Below are 26,026 nucleotides of genomic sequence, written 5' to 3'. Positions count from 1 at the left end.
AAAACTGAAAACTGACCCTGAACCCTAAAAATGCCCCTTTACCCAAAAACTGAAAACTGACCCTGAACCCTAAAAATACCCCTTAAAAAACCCAAACATATAAAATTTAAAATATAAGTATATACTTACCAATACTTACGTTGTAATGGTATGCGTTGTAAAGGTACCTGCGTTGTAAAAACATGCGTTGTAAATACATGCGTTGTAATGGTTTTTGCGTTGTAAAAGTTTCGTTGTAATGGTAGTGCGTTGTAAAAGTTGCGTTGTAATGGTTGTTTCCCGTTTTTCTGCACACATAGAAGATATTGGTTGTATGGCTCTATGTTTTTAAATATGAAGGTCTAGGGGTAATTTAATACCACCTATGATATCTAAGTCATTTTGCTCTGAACTCAGGGGCATATTATCAAGCAGGGCGTTAACAATTATCGCAGTTTTAACAGCAGAAAACTGCCGCTAAAGGTGCGATAATGGGCTTGATAATATGGCCTTGTGAATTCCAATAGAAACCCCTGTTCTGGTGTGAACATGGGCTTCTATTGGAATTCTCCAGGGCATATTATCAAGCCCATTATCGCCGCTTTATCTGCAGTTATTTGCCGCTAAAACAGCGATAATTTTAACGTCCTGCTTGATAATATGCCCCTCAGTTGTTTAGGCCCTCTCTACTGATTTCAGGTCTCCAAATTGGTTTTAGATAGCAATGGGATGGTGAGAAAGTTAGATGCGTAAGTTCAGATTTCTGGAGGATTAGTTTCTGAGGACTGTGGGATATTAGTCCAAAAATGGTTCCATGCACAGATAGCCCATACATTGATGAATACAGATAGCCAAGTTTTTTAGATAAATTGATTAATTTTGCCAGAAAGAAGCAACTCCTTTAGAGTCACTACTCAAGCAATAGGAGATGCCGGTGATTGCAGACCATTCAAATTGGTTTTATTCTAAGTTATTTTAAGTTCAAAACAGAGAATCTACTGATTGGCCTTTAATGGGCAATACATTTGGATGGGTAATGACATTTAGCATGCAAGCAGACCAACCATTTATATTCCTAAAAATCTAAGCTACTTTATGGTAGCTGAAGAGTCTGGTGTTAAACTTCTATTATTCTGTAGGTGTGGGGGAATATGTTGTGGTCATCTTTAGATAAGTTGCACACTTTAAATTATTTTGTCACCACGGTAAGAGAAGGCCCTATGAATCACTAGAACTTTATGTAAGTCCTGCTACTAAAAATCAAAATTGTCTCTTTGTCTCATCTCCTATTAGATCTTCCTCATTGTGCTGATTCTCTTTGCAGAAGTCTCAAAACTATCATCCAACTCTCCTCGAAAAATCTACATACTGAAGTGTCCCCTCTATCTGTTCATTTCCGTATGTTCTCTCCACTGAATCTGAAACATATTAAGGTGTTCTCTATACATCCAATGGTCAGCTTCATCTCCAACATTGAAGAGCAAAATCTCATTAATACTTAATGACACTATTACCCAATTGGTGATCTATTGCAACTGCCAACAATTTTAAAGTGTATGTTTAAAAACAGGCACATTTTAACTCACTTACTGAACAACGAGCAACATCTATTAAATGAAATTATAATTTTTGTTAAATCCCATTCCTAATGGCAAGAAAACCCCCGGTTAAAGGAAGAAAGTACATTTGAATGATCTAATGCCATAAAGATATCCTCTGCAGCCTATTGGCACTTCACTGAAATGTCAATACCTACAGAGATGACTATTAAATGCAACAAAATATTGGGCAACCTTTCATAATGGAAATGGATGACGTTTCACATCCAATGAACCTAGCCATTTGAAATAGAATGATAAACTGGTCTTGCTGCAAATTTTATTGGCAAGCAATGTTGAAAGCACAAGTACAGAGGTGGCAGGAAAGCACACTTGTGGCAACAAATCCGGGATTACATGAAATAGGGTTGTTGTGTTCTGTGCCTCGTGATTTGTGCATAGAGTTATGGCTTATAGTTTTGTCATCACTAATTGATGGTAGGATAGAATCAAAAGATGCTTGTGTACAAATGGGTATGCTATGGGATGGGAAAGTGGTCTTTGGAGTTTAAATAAGTTAGGGCCATATGTATCATAGTTCCGTTTTGCGAATTCTAAATAGCGATTTTTAAGGAATCGCTATTTAGAATTCACAAAACGGTATGTATGTACAAAATCGCATTTTTATAGCGATTCCTTACCATTCCTAATTTGCGATTAGCTAATTGCTAATCGCAAATTACCCATTCATTCCTATGGGCCAGGAGGCCCATAGGAATGAAGGGGGAATTTACGATTAGCAATTTGCTAATCGCAAATTAGGAATTTTTTCAAGGATGCAGGGGTGTCTCAAGAACACCCTGCTGCACCCCTGAAAATGACATGTGGGGGCATATGGCACACATACATGCCCTAAGGGCATGTATGAGCGTCATATGGCCCCCCTTGGTTTTTTTGTAAAAAGCTTTTTTAAAAGAATTCGCAATTTACCACCAACTAGAAGTTGGTGGTAATTTGCGAATCCTTATCGGCATTTTTTAAATATTTTTTCTTTGATACATTGTATTTAGGGAATCGCAAAATTAGCGATTCCTTAAGTGCAATCGCAAAATAAGGAATAGCAAATGTTGCGATTCCTTACTTTGCATCAAACATGTTACATACATAACATTTAGCTAATTAGCATTCGCAAAGGCTGAAATTCGCAGAATTTCGGCCTTTGCGTATGCTAATTAGCTTGATACATATGGCCCTAAGTCATTTGGGAGACTTCCCCAAAAATTGACTGGTTATCTTGGTTGCTGGAATATAAATCTTACATTCCCAATAATTCTTGTAGTGATGATGGAAGCGGTGCTGGTCTTATTTACATTATTAGCCTCTCATGGTGACACTGCTGGTCAGGAGAATTTTTTAGGTACCAGGGGAACCATTTCTGATTTAGTAGTAAAAGCACAGGTTGAGTGATTGACCATAGTATGCAACATTGTAGTGATATTACAGTAATTTCAGGCTGAATGCTTTGAGGTCGATGCATTACATCCATGTTAATTGGGAGTAGTGGCTAAGCACCTGTGACATAGGATACTTTGAGAGATTTTTCCTCAATGTGGCTTCAGATGAATGGTGCCTGATAAGTGGACTTATGCTCTTTTGTTTGTAGAATATCAATGATGAATGGTAAGATGGAATGTATATATGCTTGTGAGGATATTATGGATATCATGGATCGAACGGGGATTGCTGAGGATCAGATCAGAAAGTTGACCAGAAGACTTTACACTAAAGATGGATATGCATTACTGGATACTGGAAAACCATCTAAGGACTTCCGCAAGAGTCTCCTGTCTTCCTTGCTGTGTAACACTTATTGGCTTATATGAGTAATATGTGGAAAATGAAACAAGTATACATGTCTGAGGTTTAGTAAGACTTGGAGAAAAATATTCAGATGATGGAATATATATGACAGGGAAATGAGTCACAAGGGAAGTCAACAAATAAAGGGGTGAAGGATGCCCCACTAAGCAAGATAAAATCAAGATGGAATAGGACACTTGAAGGAGTGTACCTGAAATAGCTGGCAACACCTAGAACTGTCATTACAAATTGGGAAATATGAACTTTTGACGAATAGAGATAAACAATTATAATTGAACACTGAAATATTAACTAAGGAATAGGGCAAACACAGAGTTAGCAAATAAAAATGGGAATATCACAAGAGAATGTAAGTATGGCATGGGATGCTGGCAACTTGCAATTAGAACACTGCATGTAGAAATAGGGCACTTGTAAGAACACAGAGACACAATTGCGCAAAACACTTGAAGCAGCACAAAGTAATAGGGAATCCTGAGGTCTATGGGATACTAAACACTAGTTTTGGGCCAGATTTACCAAAGGTTTTCTGTTGCCCTTGCGCCATAAAAGGGGGCCAAGTGCAACGCAAAATGACTTACCAAGATTTACCAAGCCACGAAGGCTACCTGGCATGGTGCCGGGTGGCTTGGTAAATGTAAATGTAATGTAAATGTAAATGTTTGTATTTTATATAGCGCACTTCTACCCGGAGGCCTCGTAGCGCTGTATTCATACCGCTGCGGAACCCATCCTGGCTTCCTGTGAAATGTCCACTCCTGGGCACCCCCAAGGTGAAGCCAGGCATCCACAGCGCTGCTGGGGCCGATATAATGCAAGGCAGCACAAGTACCTGTCCTGCGTTACACTGCCACAGGGATTCATTCTATTGGTGGAGCATAGGTGTTCCCACACATGCGCCCATGGATTTTGGCACATTTCCATATTATAATAGATATCCACAGAAGCCTGTGGTGTGGGGAGCACTATGCACTTATTCACAATAACGTGATTCGTTTTTCATAATTTTCATCCATATATTCAATTCAACATAAACTTCACAAATTAAACAGCCTCTATTTCATCAAAGGTTCAAAAGAGTCAAAACTAAATGTATTCACAGTCTTTTTGTTCAAAAATGAAAGCCTTAACCCATTCGAAAATAAAAGTTTATGAAACAATAAACATATTTCTTTTCTTCAAAGATGTTTTTATTCTTCTTATTCATCAATGAATACGATAGTATGTTCTTCAAACAACTCTCCAAGAGTTAACAAATGATGCCATATCCCAATGCATTTCGGTATGCACCTTCGTCAGGGGAATGCACTATAAATAACAAAAATTCTTTTTCATATATACATTCGATACATATATCGTTAACAATCATATATACAATGGTTTCATAATTTTTACATTTTAAGTGTCAACCAGAGAATCTCCTCATGTGATTTAAAATCTGATGTGTATTCAAGAGTCATGCTCACCAAAATTCACCTATCACCATCTAAGTTAAATGAATCAAACTAAATCAAACCGATAACAAACTGTGCAGCCCAAAATCACCAACACCACATACTCCTAAGATACAAAACTCACCAAAAGTGACATCATCATGTAGATCGCCTAAATGTAAATTCATACCTTTGTTAAACTGATCAAGCAAAAAGCTGACAACCATCAAGGTCCGTCCTATTCTTTTACTAAAAAAACAAAATACATCCCTTAATGTTTTATATATCTTACTTCTTTCCTCGTTATGCCAAGACAGACCGATACTTACTTGGTCACGAAGACCCCAACTTTAAATCACTGCGGCGCTTTTTTTATCCCTCAAACTGTATTTCAATCAAATCAATTTCGTGATCTGTAAAACATTCAAGGAAAGTACTCCTTAGTGTCCAGACGCGTTACATTATTAAATAACCTCTCACTAACAGAGTTTTGCCAGCATCTCACCTCAATCTGTATCTAAACGCGCCGCGTTATTCTGTGAATGAGTTTCTCCTGCCACTAACTCGCTATATCGAACCCTGTGCACAGACGAAGGAGCTAGAGGTTGAAATCAATGACATGAAAACTGAATTGTCTACACGTATGTCTGCTGAGGATATGGATAAGACCCTGAAAAAAATTACCGATAAACTAGATGAACATGCAAAGGAAGTTCATGAAAGAAAATTGAGGAAATTTAAGCGAGATACATTGGACTATAAGCTGGATGAAGTTTATAGCTGGGCCGATAATTATGCACAAAGAAGGGCCTTTAGAAAGCCAACAGAGAATACATCAGAGGAGAGTTTAGCCACAGATCAAGACACTTTACCCACACGTCCCCCAGTAGAAGTAACAACAGCAGGTGCACAGGCAGAGAGCAGGACAAGTAACCAGGGTAAGCCGCCTTTTTTAGAAGGGGGCCACAGTTCCAATCACCCACCGGACACACAACTCACACAAAGTGGCACAAGCGAACAAGGTGGGGACAAGGGAAAAAGGCAAGACGCAGTAAGACGCAATCCAAAGAGGACCTAATTATGAACATATCAGATACAGTACTTACTTCTACACAAATAGCAGTTTTGAATAAGGGCATGTCGTTTGTGCCGACATACCAAAGTAATGATCTCGAGACTGAAGTTTCCTTTTTTAAATTCATGAGGAAGTTGAGACTTAGATGGTTTTTTCATCAAATAATCACAGAGAATCCAGAACCTTCAATAGATACGGCAGCAACTCAAAGATTTAAACCTAAGAGTACATTTATGTCACCCGTGACGCATAAAGCTTTAGATCTTTTTGAAACACTAGTAAAGAAAGATTTAGCTGAATTAAAACATCACAGGCAAACTAAAAGAAATCTGACCAGACAAGAAACGTTGGCACTTAATGAATTGGCATCGAATAAATCATTGACTATAGTATCTGCTGACAAAGGCGGAGCACTAGTAGTGCTCAACACTGCCTATTACCATCAGAAAGTAGAGCAACATGTGAAAGACACCAACACCTACATACAGCTAGATATGGACCCTACAATGGAGTTTCAGACTATTCTATCTGAAATCTTGAAAAAAGCATGTGAACTGGGTAGGATTGATGAACAAACTAAAAGATATTTGACGACAAACCATCCGCACAGGCCATATATATATATGCTGCCTAAGATGCACAAAGACCCGGTAGACCCACCATTTCGACCCATTGTGTCGGGATGTGGGTCATTACATGAACCAGTGGGGAGATATTTAGATCATTTTATGCAACCCTTGGTGCAACAATGGTCGACTTTTGTGCAAGACACAACAGACTGTCTGCGGAAATTACAAAGTGTGCCCATTGCAGACAATGAGGAAATATGGTTGTGCACGGTTGATGTTTCAGCCTTGTACACCTCAATCCCACACATGGAAGGTTTGGAGGCAGCAGAGTGGATGTTGTTGAGACATGATTATGAGGAGGGGCACAATATCTTTTTGCTTGACTTGTTGCAATTTTGTTTATATCATGGGTACTTTGAATGGCAGAACTGTTTCTTTCTACAAAAGACGGGCACCTCAATGGGGTTTACCGGGGCACCCACATATGCCAACATGTTTATGTCCAAATTTGAAGATGAGCATATACTACAGAACGAAAACTGGCAACAGCATCTAGCATTATACCTTAGGTATATCGATGATATACTTGTTGTATGGAAGGGTCCAGTAGACAAACTTAAAGCACAACTCCATGAATTGAATAACTGTCATGCTTTTATCAAATTCACTTACACCACCAGTTTGGAACAAATAAGCTATCTAGATATCATGATCAAAAGAGAGGGGAATACATTAGTGACAAGTGTATTCAAGAAGCCAACGGACAGAAATAATGCCTTACATTTTGGTAGCTTTCATCCAGAATCACTGAAAAGACATCTACCACTGTCACAATTCATCAGGGCAAGAAGGATTTGTTCAGATGAGGAGCAAGGGTTTGAGACTATCACCAAAATGCGCACAGAGTATCAGACAAGGGGGTATCCAGACAACATCCTCGAACAAGCTGAGATTAGAGCCAAATCCATGCCTAGATCTAATATGCTGGAAAAAAGAGTAAGGAGCAAAAATAAGAGGGAAGTCTACGTGTTAAAATTTTCCACAGCCACAGCGGCCATAAAAAAATGTGTAAAGAAACGTTGGGAAATAATTGAGCAAGAACCTGACTTTAAACAGGTATTTCTAGACAAACCTCTATTTGCACACTCAAGGTCCAGGAATATGAAAGAATTTCTCAAGGATCGTAGACTTGGAGACTTAGATGTAGGCCAGAGAGGCATGAGGAAGTGTTTAAACTGTGGGCATTGTGGGAATGTATTGGTAGGTAATTCTTTTTCTCACCCTCAAACAGGTAAAAACATCATTCTGAGACACACGTCAGATTGTAATTCGAGTGTTCTCATATATGCAATCAAATGCCCATGTGGTTTGGTCTATGTTGGACGTACAAGCAGGAAGGTGAAGGTTCGGATGACCGAACATAAAAGTATGATACGAACCAAAAACATGAAATCATGTTTGGCTGCACACTGGCAGGAGAAGGGACATTCAATACCGCAATTGAAATTCACTGTACTAGAAAGATTGGTGGAACAACCACATGTTGACACAAACAGATTGTTGGCACAAAGAGAAACATACTGGATTAAGTCCCTCAGGACGTTGATACCCTATGGGCTCAACGACAAGATTGAAATGATTTGTTTTCTATAATATTGTAATATGCAGTTGCATTTAATATTTGTGGTTGCACATGTGATTTAGATGGTATTCATATTCACACTCACAAAATTTCACGTTTTTTGTTATGAGTATTTTTTGTAATTATTATTATTCATAGTGAGAGTATGTGTTCTTTTTCTTCGTTTTCTTTAATAGGATGAGGTTTTTTAGGTTCCTTCAATTGAAATTGCTATATCGCGTTTCAGTCGAGTAAAACAGACATGGGGGCCATTTTGGATTAGGATGTTTAAACTGGGAGTCCGTCTTTGATGTTTATAGCGGTATGACGTCAGACGCCACATTCCGGCGTCTGTGCACAGGGTTCGATATAGCGAGTTAGTGGCAGGAGAAACTCATTCACAGAATAACGCGGCGCGTTTAGATACAGATTGAGGTAAGATGCTGGCAAAACTCTGTTAGTGAGAGGTTATTTAATAATGTAACGCGTCTGGACACTAAGGAGTACTTTCCTTGAATGTTTTACAGATCACGAAATTGATTTGATTGAAATACAGTTTGAGGGATAAAAAAAGCGCCGCAGTGATTTAAAGTTGGGGTCTTCGTGACCAAGTAAGTATCGGTCTGTCTTGGCATAACGAGGAAAGAAGTAAGATATATAAAACATTAAGGGATGTATTTTGTTTTTTTAGTAAAAGAATAGGACGGACCTTGATGGTTGTCCGCTTTTTGCTTGATCAGTTTAACAAAGGTATGAATTTACATTTAGGCGATCTACATGATGATGTCACTTTTGGTGAGTTTTGTATCTTAGGAGTATGTGGTGTTGGTGATTTTGGGCTGCACAGTTTGTTATCGGTTTGATTTAGTTTGATTCATTTAACTTAGATGGTGATAGGTGAATTTTGGTGAGCATGACTCTTGAATACACATCAGATTTTAAATCACATGAGGAGATTCTCTGGTTGACACTTAAAATGTAAAAATTATGAAACCATTGTATATATGATTGTTAACGATATATGTATCGAATGTATATATGAAAAAGAATTTTTGTTATTTATAGTGCATTCCCCTGACGAAGGTGCATACCGAAATGCATTGGGATATGGCATCATTTGTTAACTCTTGGAGAGTTGTTTGAAGAACATACTATCGTATTCATTGATGAATAAGAAGAATAAAAACATCTTTGAAGAAAATAAATATGTTTATTGTTTCATAAACTTTTATTTTCGAATGGGTTAAGGCTTTCATTTTTGAACAAAAAGACTGTGAATACATTTAGTTTTGACTCTTTTGAACCTTTGATGAAATAGAGGCTGTTTAATTTGTGAAGTTTATGTTGAATTGAATATATGGATGAAAATTATGAAAAACTAATCACGTTATTGTGAATAAGTGCATAGTGCTCCCCACACCACAGGCTTCTGTGGATATCTATTATTTGTACCAACTTGACTAGGAGCTAGTCAAGATATGGGTTAGCACCAGAACAATTTGTTGAAATAATTTGTTGAAATAGTTAAATTGTTAAAACAAAGGAGTGCATATCGCTATAAACTGTTGTAAACATTTCCATATTAGCCATGAGTGGGAGATCTGGGGATGCGACAAACTACTACCCCTTTCCTTAGGAGGTGTAATAAGAGGAAATATAGGGTTTTTTTCTCCTCTTTTTTCCCTCTTTTTACATGTGTTGCACTCTGCAGCACACATAGAGAGAGAAAAAGCCTCAGGGGATTGTTGTGTGCCAAAAAGTGGCCCTCCCTGCACAAAAACAATCCTGCCTGCAATGCAGGCACCCTTGCATCAAGGTGGAAGGGTACCTGCATTGAAGCTAGACAGCACATAGTGAGCGAGCACAAGGAGAGGACAGGAATGCGCCATATAATGTTAAATATGGCGCATTCCTGTCCTCTGCTTGTCACACCGCGAAGTGCATCAAGGTGTCATGACATTTTGATAATTCTGTCTGAGTTATGCATACTGACATGTCTTATTCCATTGAATACTTGGCTATTTTTATGGTATTAATAGCTGCAGTCAGGCACCACACTACTTTATATAGGCATATTAGGCCTTTGGATGTATTTGCATAACGAAAGAGGTAAACATGAAATACGTAGTGCTTGAAGGAACCTAGGACAGTCTCTATTATCTAATATATTTTAACACACATGAAGCTACTTTAGAGCACACCCCTTGAAGAAAAAGGTTATGAAGGATGGTAGTCAAAAAGGCAGACTAGTTCCTTAGAAGAACAGAGAATCAGCCAAATACAACACTACAGTCTGGTCTACAAGAAACTGGCCTTAGGCAAAGAAGAACTCTTTGTGAGACCCAAACAGTTGTCAGATGATTGAAGGGCAGAACATTCGTTGACAGAAGCTTGGACATTTACTCTCAACAATTCATACCTTTGAGTTAACACTTTGCTCTTCTTAGCAATGTCTTCCATACATTTTTCAAGTGGTGGAAGTTTATTCAGTCCTAGAAGAAAGAAGCAAGCAACCATTTTACGTATATATGCACAGTCAATTGTGTTGCTACTTACAGAATTCCCTTTAACGTGACTTTCCTACTTTGTGAGACAAGTTCTCAATAGAACATGCTTACATTATGTTACCTTTGTTTCTATAAAGGACTTAGGAGTGCTTGGCTATAGCACATCTTGATCCAGATATCTCAACTGGACTCAGAATTAGCTAATACAATGGTGCCCATGCATTTCCCAACCAAATCCTTGTTTTTTTTAAACCCCAAAGACTGCAACCACAAGACATTTAAACAGTTTGCCGCAATATTTTTGTTGCATTGAGGAAACACTACAGAACAACCAAATCTAAACTCCTGATTCAATCAATAGCAACGCATCTTAAAGAAATACATGTCAAATAAGTAACACGAAACAATGCAGTCAGAGTCCCTTGATATACAGCAACTGTCTACCATCTATAGGCAATCCTGATAACCACACCATGTGCGAGAGGTCTGTCTATAGAATCAGTCTACAGGTTCCAGAGGCTTAGGAAAGCTAAGTTACAGGTTTATGCTTGTACAGTCCCTAGGGACTCCTCATCGACCTCACGCTACGAATGGCTTCCTATTCTTTCACACTATACCTCTCCAGGGCGGTGACCTTTCTTTGCCTTTACCATCACTGTTATCTCTCTCAAAACATTTTCCCCCCACCACACCTACCATATGAATTAACTATCTACATGGCCTACTGTTCCATCACAGCCAATCCTCTATACTACCATCCTGTGGCAGGTTATGGCTAGAGATCTGCAAAGTGAATGCCTATAGGCAATAAATCTACCTAGGAATATAATATAATATAATATAATATGATATGATATAATATAATATAATACAATGCAATATCATGATATAATATAATACAATATAATATAATATAATATAATATAATATAATATAATATAATATAATATAATATAATATAATATAATATAATATATATCCTTAGCACATTTTATTTATCCTCCTTCATCTCTAATCAGTGAAACTACATTTTATGTATGTTTAGGGTTAATTTAACATTCCACCAAACCACCACCATTCACATAAAAGCGTATCCAATGTCAATTTTAATTCAACAATCTTTTACGATTTGTTGCTGAAAACATTAACTTAAGGACCACATAGTACCAATAGGTTCATACCTGAACTCTTCCTCTATTGCCTTCTCCATGTTCTTCCTCTTTCCCAGGCATTTCATTCTGATGGAAACACCTGCCTGTGGATTCCTCACCTTTTGAATTACCGCAATGTGCAGGATTCCACGGAAGCATTTCTCAATAGCTTTCTCACGTAGACAAGGCTGCCACAATGGAATGGCTCCGCACCCGACTCCGCGTGACATCATCGGAGCCATAAGGAGACCTTGTCGGCATGTTGGCGTCAGTTCCCTTTTTTCCGAGTGCCATCGACCTGTAATATTTTGTTTCCAGGGATCTCCATTTCTGGGAGTTTCTTTGTTGCAAGTCTTCGGGTCTTTGTAGCAGCAACCATGGCTACCCAGAGGAAGTCCAGATTCAAGCCATGCAGAGAATGTGGGGGTCAGATGTCGATTACTGGACCCAATGAAGATTGTTTGTAGTGTCTTTCATCCAACCACGACGTCGGGGATTGTTCATCATGCAGGCCCATGAATCCCAAGGCTTTAAAGGAGAGGGAGGCCAAGCTTTTTATGGTTAAAGCGAAATAGCAGAAGAGAGGTCGAAGGAGATAAACGTCTTGCTCCAAGTCGTCGACTCCCCATAACTCAAAGTCGTCGAGGAACCATAAAAAAAGACATAGATCTCTGCATCATTCACCAAAGGATGGAACACCGGGTCTGTGTCTCCGGATCCCCGGTGTCATCGCAAGGACAAAGTCTCTCATTCTCCTTCTCATGAGGTGACTCCAGTCCCGTCTCCAATAGCGGAGACTTCACTGACGCCGAGAGAAACTAGGCCTCTGCTGTGGCTACTCTTCCCCTGGCTCCAGGGTCTTGTGCTGCCTCCTCGAGAGATCTCAGAACCTGCAGCAGCGGATCCAGGGTATCCTGCCTTCCCGACTCCAGCTACGGATCCTTTGCATTTTCTCACATCAATGTTTGGCTTGTTTTCCAGAGCGGCTAACCCTGCTGGTGCTCCGGTTGGCCCCATGGGTCTGCTAGCATACCCCCTGGGAGGCTTGCCACCTCACTTCCCTCAGGCACCTCTCATGCCTTTCATGCCAATGACCCTGGGGAGTTGGCCTCTCCCGACGCCGAGGTTCTTGATGCCGGTACAGTCCCTGGATGGGAGAGTGCTATTGGACAGATCTTCTCCGATGCCGACACAACCTCGTCCAGCGATTTATACTATCCTGGTGGACCTCCCTTCCACGCGGATCCCAAAGTCACCAGTGCAACATCTGGTGCCGCCGCCACCACCCCCGAAAATAAGGTCTAGAAGAGAGCGCAAAGGTTGATCAAAGAGGAGGAATAACAAGAACAGCATGAGGAGGCTGAGGAGGGTAAGATTGTCGACCCTGATCAGGAATTTGAGTTTCTGCAGGAGGCTAGTGGCCTGGATGAATCTCCTGATTGGGAGCTCTCTTCACCAAAAAGTCTTCCAACGCAATAGGGGACTTCATATCACTCTGTCATTTGGAAGGCAGCTGACCTGCTGGATTTACCATTGCCTACTGCAGAAGTGAAGTCTAACATCTTGACGGAGGTGCTCCATTCCCCTTCATCTGTCTTGGAGCCTTTGCTTCCGTTGCTTTGACTAAGCCTATCTTGGGGGTGTGGCAGAAGCCAAAGACTGCTCCTGTGGTGCTCAGGTCTGTGGCGAGGAGGTATAAGGTGCTTTCCTTTACAACCACCCATTGCCAAAGAGTTTGGTGGTCCACGCATCATGCTCCTCTAAGCAGTCTGCAGGGTCATTCCATCTACATATGCAAATAGGGAATCCAAACGTATGAAGCAGCCCGCAAAGAAAGTATTCTCTTCGGGGAGTATGTCTCTGAAGTCGACGAATGCAAAATGCTGTTAGGTCGCTATATCCATGCTCAGCGAGGGAAGTGCTCCCGAAGCTTCCAGAAGATGTTCAGGGCCATTTATCTGAGGTACTTTCTGATACTCAAGCTGCAGCTCGCCTGGTTATTCACTCAGGTCTAGACACCGCGGACACTGTTGCCAGGTTAATGGTTTCCTCTGTTGGGACCTTTGGGGCCTGGGTTTTCACCGGACATCCAAGCTACCCTATTCGACTTGCCTTTTGATGGATCTCATTGATTTGGAGCCAAGGCAGACTCGGCGCTGCTGCGCTTTAAAGACAGCAGACCCACAGCAAGATCATTGGGTCTCCAGTCCCAGTCCAGGGGCTTTGGATACTGCAAACTTTGTGGTTTTAGCAGGACTTTATCTTTTCGAGCCAAGCAGCAGCTGCAACAGCAGCAGCAGGTGAACCCCCTGTACAGGTCATACAGGGGAAAGGTAGAGGTCGTCTGCGAGGTTAAGCTTGGCAGCAAGTCCTCCTCTTCTGTTCCTTCAACTGGTATGGGCGGGGAGGCAGATTTAGCTCCTCCATCCTAGAACATGCTTGTCCCTTGGGAGAAGGGATGTCCCATGTTCTACAGAATTGGAGGTCTTTTACTTCAGATCTCTGGGTGTTGAACATTGTAGAGAATGGGTATGACCTACCATTCAGGAGTTCCTCCCTTCTTCCCCCTCCGTCAGGGTTGGTGCTCAGAAGAGCACCTCCTGCTTCTCCATCAGGAGGTTCTATCTTTACCACAAAAAGGTTCGATTTTCTGGAATTGCAGGTGATACATTTGGCACTCAAGGCCTGTCTTCCCTCCGTCCGTGGTTAGACAGTTCAGATCCTGACGAACAACACTACCCCAATGTGGCACATCAACAAACAGAGAGGAGTAGGGTCATATCGTCTCTGCAGCGAGGCTCTGCCACTCTGGTCCTGTGTTCAGGACCATCAGATTTACGAGTCCTAAATGTGCCTGCGGACAATCTCAGTCGGTAGTACTCGGTCGATCACAGGTGGCGTCTCCATCCAGAGGTGATTCATCACGTTTTAAGGATGTGGGGGTTTCCTCGGTTGGAGCTATTTGCCGCTCACGAGAACGTGCACTGCCCATCGTTCTGCAGTCTACAATATCCGTTGCGGGGAGCACTGGGGGACATTTTTCAGTTAGATTTGGGCTCAAAGCTTCTTTATGCGTTTCCTCCCATACCCTTGATTTCTCTGGTTCTAGGGACAAATCGCCAAAACCGGGCCCTGAATTGGCTGCAAAGGGTATGGTACATAGACCTCCTTTACCTCTCATCGCACCCTCCGCTCTGTCTCCCTCTCAGGGCAGACCTCCACCCGCAATCACAGGGGTGGGTTCTACACCCCCACCTCCAGAGCCTGCACTTTCATGCCTGGAGATTGAACGGGGCAACATGAGTTCTTTCTCTCCCACCGAATGTGGTGGGTGTTATTTTATCAGCCAGGAGACACTCCACCAAATCAGTCTATTATGGTAGGTGGGCCATGTTTGTTAAATGGTGTGAAGAGAGATCTATTGATCCTTTGCCGGCCCATTTGTCTGATATTCTGAGTTTCTCTCTTTCACTTGCTCAACAGGGTTGTGCAGTAGCTACTGTTAAAGGCTACTTGTATGCCTTGTGGGCTTTTCTCTGTTTCCCAAATCAACCCTTGTTGCTCAAATCTCCCATAGTTAGGAGATTCATTAAAGGTCTCACTAATTGTTTTCCTCCCACTCCCTTTATCATGCCTCCGTGGGATTTAAATGTAGTTCCTACTTTCTTAATGGGTTCTCCCTTTGAGCCTATACACAGTTGTCCATTAAGGTCCTTGGTGTTTAAGACACAATTTCTGGTTGCAATCACTTCCGCTAGAAGAGTGAGTGAGTTGCAAGCTCTTAGCTCCAAGCCTCCATTTACTTCATTCCATGCGGATAAGATGGTTCTTAGGACCAGCGCTGCTTTCCTGCCTAAGGTGGTCACTCCTTTCCACCTAGGACAATCCTCCCCCTCACCCTTCTAAGAAGGAGGAGAGACTTCACTGCCTGGACCCTAAGGGGGCAGTCAGCTTCTACCTGGACAGGAGTAAGGACTTCAGGTTGGATGACCAACTGTTCATTGGATATGTGGGTAAGATTAAGGGTAAGGCTGTCCACAAAAGAATTCTGTCCAGGCGGACTTTCCTCTGTATCAAGATCTGCTACACCTTGGCCTAAAAGGAGCCTCCTGAAGGTAGGTAATCGAGCTCGTTCCACAAGAGCTAAGCCTTCTTCTTTGGCTTTGGCTGGAGGTGTCACTGTTGTGGACATCTGCAAGGCGGCAACTTGAGCCTCCCTCCACACTTTTGTGAAGCACTTTGCTTGGACTCGGAGGTGAGGAAGGACGGCCATTTTGCACATTCTGCACTGCAGGAGTTTTTGGTATAGGTTGGCAGGCACCCTCCACCAGGAGCGGGACTGCTTGGGAATTCAATTCATAAGGTGAGGAATCCACAGGCAGATGTATCCATCAGAAGAACAAGTTACTTACCTTTGATAATGCCTTTTCTGGTGGATGCAGTATCTGCTTGTGGATTCCTCACTGTCCCACCTGCCTCCCCATTGCCTCCCGGTTTATACCGAAAAATTATTGATATACAATTGATGTATTTTATTGTTGGAATAATGTGATATTTGACGGTAGGAAATGTCTATATTTTTTAATTTCCAGTTTTAATTGCATTTTGTATACTGCGTATACTTGTGGAAATGTTGTAGGTTCACCCGTTTGCTTCCAAGATACAGGAAAAATGGGTGGAACTGATGTTAGCACACCGACGAGGTCTTCTTATGGTTCAGATGACGTCACCTGGAGTCGCATGTGAGCCGTTTAATTGTGACATCCTCGTCAAAGTGGGAGATGTATGGAGAAAAGTTTATGTGGAATGCTGCTCATGGGGTAAATCAAAGGGTGAGGAATCCACAGGCAGATACTGTATTCACCAGAAAAATTGTTACCGAAGGTAAGTAACCTGTTCTTTGCGTCTATTGACTTGACAATCCGTCATTAGATCTTTAAGAACTTGTATATCTACACTCAGAAGCCGTTGCAATGGAGCAAATACCATTTCAAGACCTCGTTTGACCACTCTCCCTTTCTGTACCCCCTTACTCTTGAGTTCCCTTTAGCACCTCAGAAAAGACCAATGTATCCAAAATATCATCCTTAACTCCAAGGCAAGGTAACCCATCAATTAAGTTATTCCAGCATCTCTTACTTCAGATTTTAGAGATATGTTTTGCTTTATATATACTTAAAATATTAGAATAAAACATACATTTTAGGTCAGAGGAGAATATTCAGCACGCCTATGCTGTTTTTGAGTTATGAAGTGATTCATGGCAAATTAGTCTTACATTTACATATGGGCAAAATCATTGCTTTCAGGCAAGTCATCAATATAAGTGATCTTGTTGCTTTTATTTCCTTGCAATTTTCCTCATAGGGGACATGGAAAATGACAAGTTTTGCATATTGTCTCTTTATACCAATGGTACATGTCAACGTCTAGTCCGTTGAACCTCTCTCTCACTCCTCTTCCATACTCGACAGATGTTTCCTTATCTAGAGCTAACACTGAAAAAATCCTCTTATGGAAGACCTCAATATACAAGTTACAGCCATTTCAAAAAAGCTAGGGATGTGCAAAATGATCTGATGTCACCTAGTTCAATTTACCAAGATGCCCAATATACCTAAAAAAGATGGCTAATTTCCAAATTCGTCCTAGCCCACATATTGGTGAGAGAAGCTGTGGAAACCACTATGTGTGAGGGGTGGTGGTCAGCAATGTAGCAATTTCCTGGCTAGTTGTGGCGCTCATGCTACTCGGAGGTGCACCATTTGAAATACCTTTAGCAGCATTTAAGAAATCTCACCTAACAACTAAACAATATTAGTATTTGCTAAGTACATCTATATGTATAATTTTTATTTTTTTGTGTGACAAATTCCTGTCAAGCAAAATGTATGTAATTACGAACAAATTAAAAAGCAGTACAGAGTTGGCTTTAGCTTCACTACTCTGTTGATCGTCTTCTTTATGAGAATTTGATTGTGCAGCAGTTGCATTGGTCATCTATTAAGTAGTTCCATTGCTCATGACTAGTGGAGACATTCTTACCACAGACCCCATGTCAAATACTGTGGTAAGGGGCTTTACATTGTGTCACTCCATGACAAATACTGCAGGAAGGGTTTTTTACATAGCAGACTCTATGACAAACTAGGAAGGGGCTTTCAGCCTTATTCATCAACGGGCCGTTTTGCGAGTCCCTAATAGCGATTCATAGCGAATCGCTATTAAGGACTCGCAAAACGGTATTCATGTAGGAATTGCTAAATAAATAGCGATTCCTACACATTCCTTATTTGCGAGTAGCAAATTGCTAATCGCAAATAAGGAATAACTCCCCATTGATTCCTATGGGCCAAAAGGCCCATAGGAATGAATGGGGAGTATTCCTTATTTGCGATTAGCAATTAGCTAATCGCAAATAAGATAGCGATTTAAAGGGTGCCAGGGGTGTCCAAAGGACACCCTGTAGCACCCCTTAAATGCAAATTGAAACAGGTGTTGCGCACACACATGTCCAAAGGACATGTGTGTGTGCAACATGCAACTTAGAAAAATGCTTTTAAACCTCTCGGTAAATAGCAGCCCAAAATTGCATTTTCGCAATTTTAAAATTCTTCATGAATTGCATTTAAGGAATCTCACATAGAGATTCCTTAAATTCAATTCTTCGCAAATGTGCGAATTCTTAAATAGCGATTTTTGCATTTGGGATGATGAATCCCAAATGCAAAAATTGCACTCGCAAAAGGCAAGATTCTGAGAATCTTGACCTTTGCGAGTGCAATTTAGCTTGATGAATCAGGCGGTTTATGTTTAACACCGAAGAACCTTACACAGCCCCTGATGTGGCACTGCCAACTCCAATAGCTGCACTGGTGGCTGGGATTCAAAATGCCGAGCTGAGACTTTTCACCTGTGCCACTGGTGCTTGGTGAACCATTAACCACAACCAGCTGTGCACGTTATGTGTGGAGGGTGTTGGTGAGCTAGAGACAGCTTGCCCACAATCACCGGGTAAGAGTTCTTGAAGGCAAATGAATGGACAGCTTGGATCATTAATTGCCACCCCCAATTTTAGACAGCCTCATTAAGGAAAGCAGACAGCCAAAGCTCATAAGGAACAGAAGAGGCATTGCTTGGAAACAGATGCTACTGTGATGTTTCAAGAGTAAGACTAGCCTCTCACTAAATAAGTACAAAGCATGTCTTCAACCAGTGACTTATTGAAAACATGAGATGGATTCTGAAGCAATTGTATTAGAGAAACAAAACACCCTTAATACCTAAACCACTATATTGTCTATCATACACTAGCAGTCAGAAACCACTGGAAGCATTGGCACACCCCATCTCAGAGTAGCAGCCTGACAGTACAGACATAATTCACACATACCTCCCACACAAGCAGTCTCACAGTTCCAACAGCGCCGTCACACCCCTCACAGTCTAGGAGCAGCACACTGACAGCGGAGCTGCACAGAGGTATTTACGGACGAGGGCATAGCCACTATCATTGCATATTACGAGGCCACCTCTCCTTCAGGAGGAACTCATGGAGTCAGACTATCCTTCCTAATAGCATACCAATTTGGTTTTGAGACTACAAGGGGCAATGACCCTTTTTTCTGACATGCCAATTTTACATGTCAGTTTTTGAAAAATAGGCATATAATATATATAAAAAGTAGATATATTTTGAGTGCAGTAGGGATCATATTAGGTCCTGACGAGTAAGCTGTGGAGACGACTTATGAAACATGTTGACCCAGTAGGGGGCATCTCATTACAGTATACCACCTATGTATCCCCATTTTTAATATTTCCAGCTAGGGAAGTGAATAAACTTAGTTTTTTCCTCTGGCCAGGAAATTTTTACAACTCACCCCATATTCTTCACAGACCCTACCACTCTCACTCCCACACTACACATAGCCTATTTCACAAAAAAAGTGCTCCCACGTATTCGTAGGTTGTAGCACGCCCGCCCAGTAGAGGGACGGGAAGACCCCTCTGATGAAGCATGACACTGAAGGATTCTTAGTGTGTGAGGGGTATTTTAAAAACACCTAGTGCTTTTCCATAACATTTCATGGATCACTAATACACCTTTTTCTAACCACTAAAAAGCATTTACATAACCAACAGTTACATTTTCCTGATTACAAAATCAGATTAATGGGGAATTTAAATTAGGTTCTCACATAGGTGTGTTTGCAAGATCCAGTCTTAATTAAACTATAGCAACCTTTGAAGATTCCATATATGATGTTTCATCCCCCTACAGCCAGCTCTAGTGATAAAAGTTTCTGACCAATTATGTTCAAACAAGGGCTAGTCAACCTTTAACAGCCGTCTGTGGCCCGATATTTCAGCAATGGCAACACACAAGGTTGGAAACGAGTCGAAAACTTTTTCATTATACATTTCTTACTCCTCATCTTTGAGAATTGGATCCTTTCCTTCAAATAGGACCTTGTGCTAAAAGGGATCACCTTTCACAGGTTTTTAGAATTAACTGCGATATAACGTACAATTATCAATTTAAGACAATTTTGTAGAAAGGTGAAGATTTCCGCTTGTGAAGATTAATAGGGAATACTCCTGCTCAAGAACAGTACGAACATTGGAAAACTAATCTGGGAAATGAGCTGCTGACACCAATCGCTGATCTAAATGGGCATATACCTACCATCAAAGACTGGACTAAAATTGCCTCTTCATTAGTGGACTACTATCAGCGGAAGAATAAACACACGAGAATACATAACCCATAAGATCAAGCAGTCCAATAGACGGAAAGAGTTTACATAGTACACAGAGGAACTCTGAACAACAAGAAAAGAAATATAAAAATTACTAAATTAGACCAACAAAAATGGCAGTATAGATAGTAAAGCAGCTATAGTGAATCTGAAATGTGCCTTTGAGACAAAGATTGTATAACATCTGTATATGGGCCCTTACCCGGAATAACATGACCTTCTGGAGACTAATCCATCAATCAAATTACTCTCAATTTGAAATAAATAGTTTTGATGCAGAGATTTGGGGAAAATATTTACTACAATTTTACTATGAACATCCAACTGACGTGTCAGTTGCATGTGGGACTGTAACTTAAACTTTAGTAGTGTTAAGGTGTACATTCCCACAATGAATGCTGAAGAAACATTTAGGCTAAGCATGAACTCACTGAGTACCACTGCCTCATTGGCGCTGGTAAAATCTGATATACTCAAAACCTTGGCTGTCGTGAAAAACAATGGGCGCCCAGCTGGCCCAAATGGAGTCTAGCTTCTTCAACCATAGTCCCTGTTTTTAAAAAGGGCAATAGAAACAGTACCCACTGCTATAGACCAATTTCACTTATTGACTCAGTGGTCAAAGTGGTGGGACGTGTCCTCTTACAGAGACTATACACTTGGGCAGATGAGCATAAGATTCTGTCGGACGTCCAGTATGGTTTCCGGCCGGGACGCTCCACCGTTGCTCAGTGTCTCAATCTATTCATGATACTGAGCAAATACACTGTTGCTTGCCCCGGAACCATCCACCTTGCATTCATGAACTTATCTGCTTTTGACTGTGAAAACAGGGTCAAGCTGTGGCAGTCCATGAGGGCAATGGGAGTGGAAGATAGCATTGTCAATTTTCTTGAGGACGTGCATTCATCCACTAAAGCTAATGTCAGGTTCTCACAAGATTTGCAGGTTACAAGGGACTTGGAGATCAAGAAGGGAGTCCAGCAAGGCTGCATCTTGGCGCCTTTTTTATTCAATTTTTGTATTAATGAACTAGATAGTGTACTGAGGATTTCCCCTATGTAGGACGGCTGGGCATTCCAGTCCTGCTCTATGTGGAGGACGCCGTCCTAATATCTAGGACTGAAATGGGTTTACAAACCCTTTTAACTGCATTTTTGGGATTTATGTCAGACCGGGACTTGGCTATTAATAATTCAAAGTCTTATGTCATGAAAGTGGGGAAACAAACGAAAAACAGTCTCCAGTTCAGTGTTGGCAATGCTACGATCCCCCGCACAATTGTATTTTCCTACTTAGGGCTTTTATTTGACAATCAATTACATTGGGGCCCCCTAATTCAGAGGAAAAAAGGGGATCTGGCTCGGGTCAACGCAGCAATTTTTAACTTTGCCTCTGGAGTAGGGAAGAAACCGACAGGGGCTATGTTACAAGTGTATCAAGCAAAAAGCTTAGCCATAGCAACTTATGGCAGTGAAATCTGGGGTTATGCTGCTATAGATTCTCTCCAGGTAGTGGAAAAAGGGTTCTTGAAACGAGGAATTGGGGGTCTCCTACCTAAGGGATACTCTTGCTCTGCGTCCCTTGATCTTTTGGTTAAAGTGTTGGTTGAACAAAGATCTAATCCTCAGTCATTTGATTTTAAGAGAATGCATGTCCCTAGATAATGTGTCTCGCATCACCTGGATTAATTATATCAAAAGAGTGTTTGGATGGATTGGGCGGGGCGTTTTATTTTCCAATCCAGATGTCATTGTAAGAAAGGATGTGGAATTAACCAAGACAGCCTTTCTGAGCCGAAGGCTAGCAGATCGGGAAGCAGAGGAGGTCCGGAAACCTAGTGTCCGGACATATTTACTGCTCAAATCAACGCCATTGATGGAACCATATCTAATAGGGTCCTTGACAACACATGAGAAATTCCTTTTAACCAGGTTTCAGGTGAATCTCTTCCACCTTTTGCTAGCAAGACCTAAGGGGGCTAACAGAGGTCAAGTGCTAGCTCCCTGCAGCTGTGACGGAAAGTCTCCGCAGGGCTTGCTGCATTTTGTGTTTCTTTGTAAACTGTATGAAGTCCCTTGTAGGCATTTTTTAGTTCCTATTTTAAAAAAGATGAATTTTAATAAAGTTAGGCCAGCCCTTGTGTATCTCCAATGGTTGAAAACAAAAAACAAAAAACAAATAAAATTTATTGGCTGACTGAGCCTAGCTAGCTGTCTTTAAACAAGATATAGCATTATGGTGCAATCCCATGATGAGACTTTACAAATTATTTTTTACTACTGAAATCATTCCAGAGAATTTGCAGGATTCAATTCTGCACCACAATCATTAAAAAGGACCCACCAACAATTCCCCAAATTATAGAACAGTAGCCCTATTTGACTCTGAAGCAAAAGTGTTGCTGGCCGATTTAGAAGTCTGGATACATGCACTTAAAGTGTTGCCTCTCTGTCAGATATGGTTTAGGAAAGGCTGTGAAACTAGACAATATTATCTGCATTATCTTTTTGGCTCATAAAGCAAGCACTCAGAAATCCTAATCATATGTGTGCTTCCTAGAGTACAGTGTGGACATAGCTAAGGTTAACCCGGGGACATTGTAGAGAAAGTTGTAGGCTTGAAAGATATGTGAGGAACTGTTTACTGCCATCCAAACTCCTACATACTGACAACTGGGTCAGAGTGAAACTGGGCAATGGGAGAACAATATTGAAAAAAATTCAAACCAATCGGGATTTGAATCAGGGCTGGATCATGGCATCTGTTCTGTTCAACTGATACATGGCTGATCTTCTTCCATCATGGGAAACCCTAGTAATATTTCCCTCTAAATTGGGAATACAACATCTACCTCTTCTACAGTAGGCAGATGATACAGCATTATTGAATCGCAATGCAAGTGCTCTCCCAAGGGCCTTAAATGGTCTTCAGGAATATTTTCCAGTTTCTTTGATTTTGTAGTCTGTCTCCATAATTTTGGCTGTTCATGGACTGTCTGGTAGCAGTTTCCCTTTGTTGTTGTCTGGGTCAGTCAAGGCCATTTTAAACTTATTTATGGGGGTTTAGTAATAGGGTAGGTGTTTAGACTTAGTTAGGCTAGTCTTTGTCCTTAGATATATATTTTTTAAGTGTAAAAGGTTTGAATTAGTTTATAATGCCCCTGTAGGCCTTATTGTGAAATGCAATGTGTATTTGTATTTTATAGGTGTTTGATGTGTTTAACATTGATTTTTAATGCTTTTTATTGTGCTTTGTTTAATACTAGGGTTGTAAGGTTTTTGTTTGGTGAGTTTTATGTTTTTTCTGTCACTTACCATCAGGGATGTCATGAATTATGTCATAAAACATGTCATGAGTAATGTAATATGCAAGGTCATAAGCAGTGCATGCCGGGGTGGGGGGCCAAGTTAGCTTTGCTAAATAAATTATTATATTGGCATTGACATATTCCCTTAAACTATAACGTCACATTAACCTTTGAGTTTTTCATTAAATATCTACGTTTTTTTTGTATCTGTTTCTTCATCACACTTAACTATAATGTCACTTTAACCTTTGTTTTTTTCAGTAAATTTCTATATTTCTTTAATGTAAAGTAATATTTTATTTACAAGGTGCACATTGTAGGATGTGGAGAGGAATTATGCTGTCCGCACCCATCCCTGCCAAGGGGAATTGCTTTGCATGTTATTTTATGAGAAAAGACTGCACTGTCCGCAGAAACCTCTTTATTGACTGATATGCGAGTATAAGAGGGTGTGATAAGAGACCACTTTTGCTGCTTATACTCTTCTCCAAAATGATAAGTGTATTTAGCTGAATGTGAGCAAAGGGTGCCCTCTCTGCTGAGATCTGGGTCTAAGAAAATAAGAGTGCATATTAAAGTGTAGGAAGGAATTGGCCTCTTTACACAGTGGTCACTCTAGGAAAACAGCTGTGCATAGTCGAATGTGGGGAGGGACTGGCATATTCACTGAGACCTTTCTTTTAGATGATTGGTGTGTGTGTGTGGTAGGGTGTAGGACGAGACTCATCTATCAGCTCATAGGTGTATAACCCCCTGAGGACTACACTAGTTGTGAAGACCATGAACCTATGCTTTCCCCCACCCAGCGCCTTGAGATCCTCATGGGTGAGTAGTTGCGCTATGCAAGCCCTGATTGATTTATTGATTGAATTGTAGACCTGAGTCGCAGAAGAAGGCCTTTAACAAAGGAGAGGGCCTTTTATAACCGGTGTAGCCGGAGGCAGAAGACTTGTAAGACTATTAGAACATTCCATCCACAGAGGGGAGACATTTCTTAAATTCAAAAAGGACATACAGAAAGACAAACATTGGAAATTTAGAGCACAAGGCTTATAACACCTATTACAAACTATGAGCCACTTCATTGTGGTCAGTGGAGCTCCTTACATTCCAATGCTCTAATAGTATTAACATTTTAAATTACGAGTGATTAAACAAAACATTCACTAGCAACTTTAAAGGTAAGGTTTATTACAATAAAGTAATTTGAGGGTATAGACTAGTGTGCAATAGAATATTATGGTCACACAGGGCCTGCCGGATGGAATCTTGAATCCAATAATGGAACTATACAGCAATACCTGGATGCAGGTCAAGATTGCTAACATCAATCGGCTAACGCGGAAGATTAGTACGTACGAAGGATTAAAGCAAGGCTGGGTCTTGGCCCCATATCTGTTTAATTTATTCATGGCCGATCTAACACCAAGGCTAGACAGGATCAACGCACACCCTCCACGGCTTGGACTGCTGCCAGTCACGCACCTCTCCTATGCTGATGACGTTGTTCTCCTTAGTCAGACTAAAATAGGCCTGCAACGCCTTATTCAAGACCTAGCCGAATACACCAGACAGAACCTTATGGAAATAAATAATTAAAAAAACAAAGGTCATGACAATAACCCATCGCCGTATAAAACCAACAAATTTCACATTCGATAATAGGAATTTGGAATCAGTGGAAAGCTATAAATACCTGGGAATATACCTGGACAGACGGCTCACCTTTTCGTCGCAATTTGATGCCATTGAGAAGAAAGGAGCAGCCCTACTACACGCATTCAGCAGCCTATCTAAGCAGCTGAAAGGCCCATTGTTTACTCCTCTCCTAACAGTCATCAAAGCCAAGCTACTCCCAAAAAAAGCTTATGGCAGTGTGGTACACTGTGGACGAAGCGCTCTGCTTTTGGATAAAATTCAAACTAGAGTGTATAAACGGGTATTTAGCTTACCACGTGACGCTTCACCGGCACAGGTTCGGTTGGAATTCGGCCTGCAGACTCAAACATTGCACAAAAAATACGAGACAGTAACATTTTGGTATAGCATCTGGTTGAACCGCGAGATAGAAATTAAACTTGCAATCTGGGAAGCCATGCAAAGGAATCCTAGTTCCCAGTATGCGAAGTATCTAAACTCCTCTTTGGAAATCACTGAATTGGCACCACTATGGCAAAAGAAGCTACCTGCGCCCCTATTT

At 40.9% G+C, this 26,026-nt stretch overlaps 1 protein-coding gene across 1 annotated transcript in view; it reads right to left on the bottom strand.

Annotated features, from left to right (window-relative positions):
• LOC144754764 (dimethylaniline monooxygenase [N-oxide-forming] 2-like) overlaps positions 1-26,026 on the bottom strand; it is a 368,566-nt gene that overhangs the window by 7,456 nt on the left and 335,084 nt on the right. The window contains exon 8 of the mRNA XM_078642962.1: positions 10,516-10,588. Within this exon, the coding sequence (XP_078499088.1) occupies positions 10,516-10,588 (73 nt within the window). The remainder of the gene's footprint in view (positions 1-10,515; positions 10,589-26,026) is intronic.

This window comes from Lissotriton helveticus, chromosome 1_1 (genome assembly GCF_964261635.1).
Source record: "Lissotriton helveticus chromosome 1_1, aLisHel1.1, whole genome shotgun sequence".
NCBI lineage: Eukaryota > Metazoa > Chordata > Amphibia > Caudata > Salamandridae > Lissotriton > Lissotriton helveticus.
The sequence above is the reverse complement of the archived record's forward strand: the minus strand, read 5'-3'. Positions and strand labels throughout refer to the sequence as shown.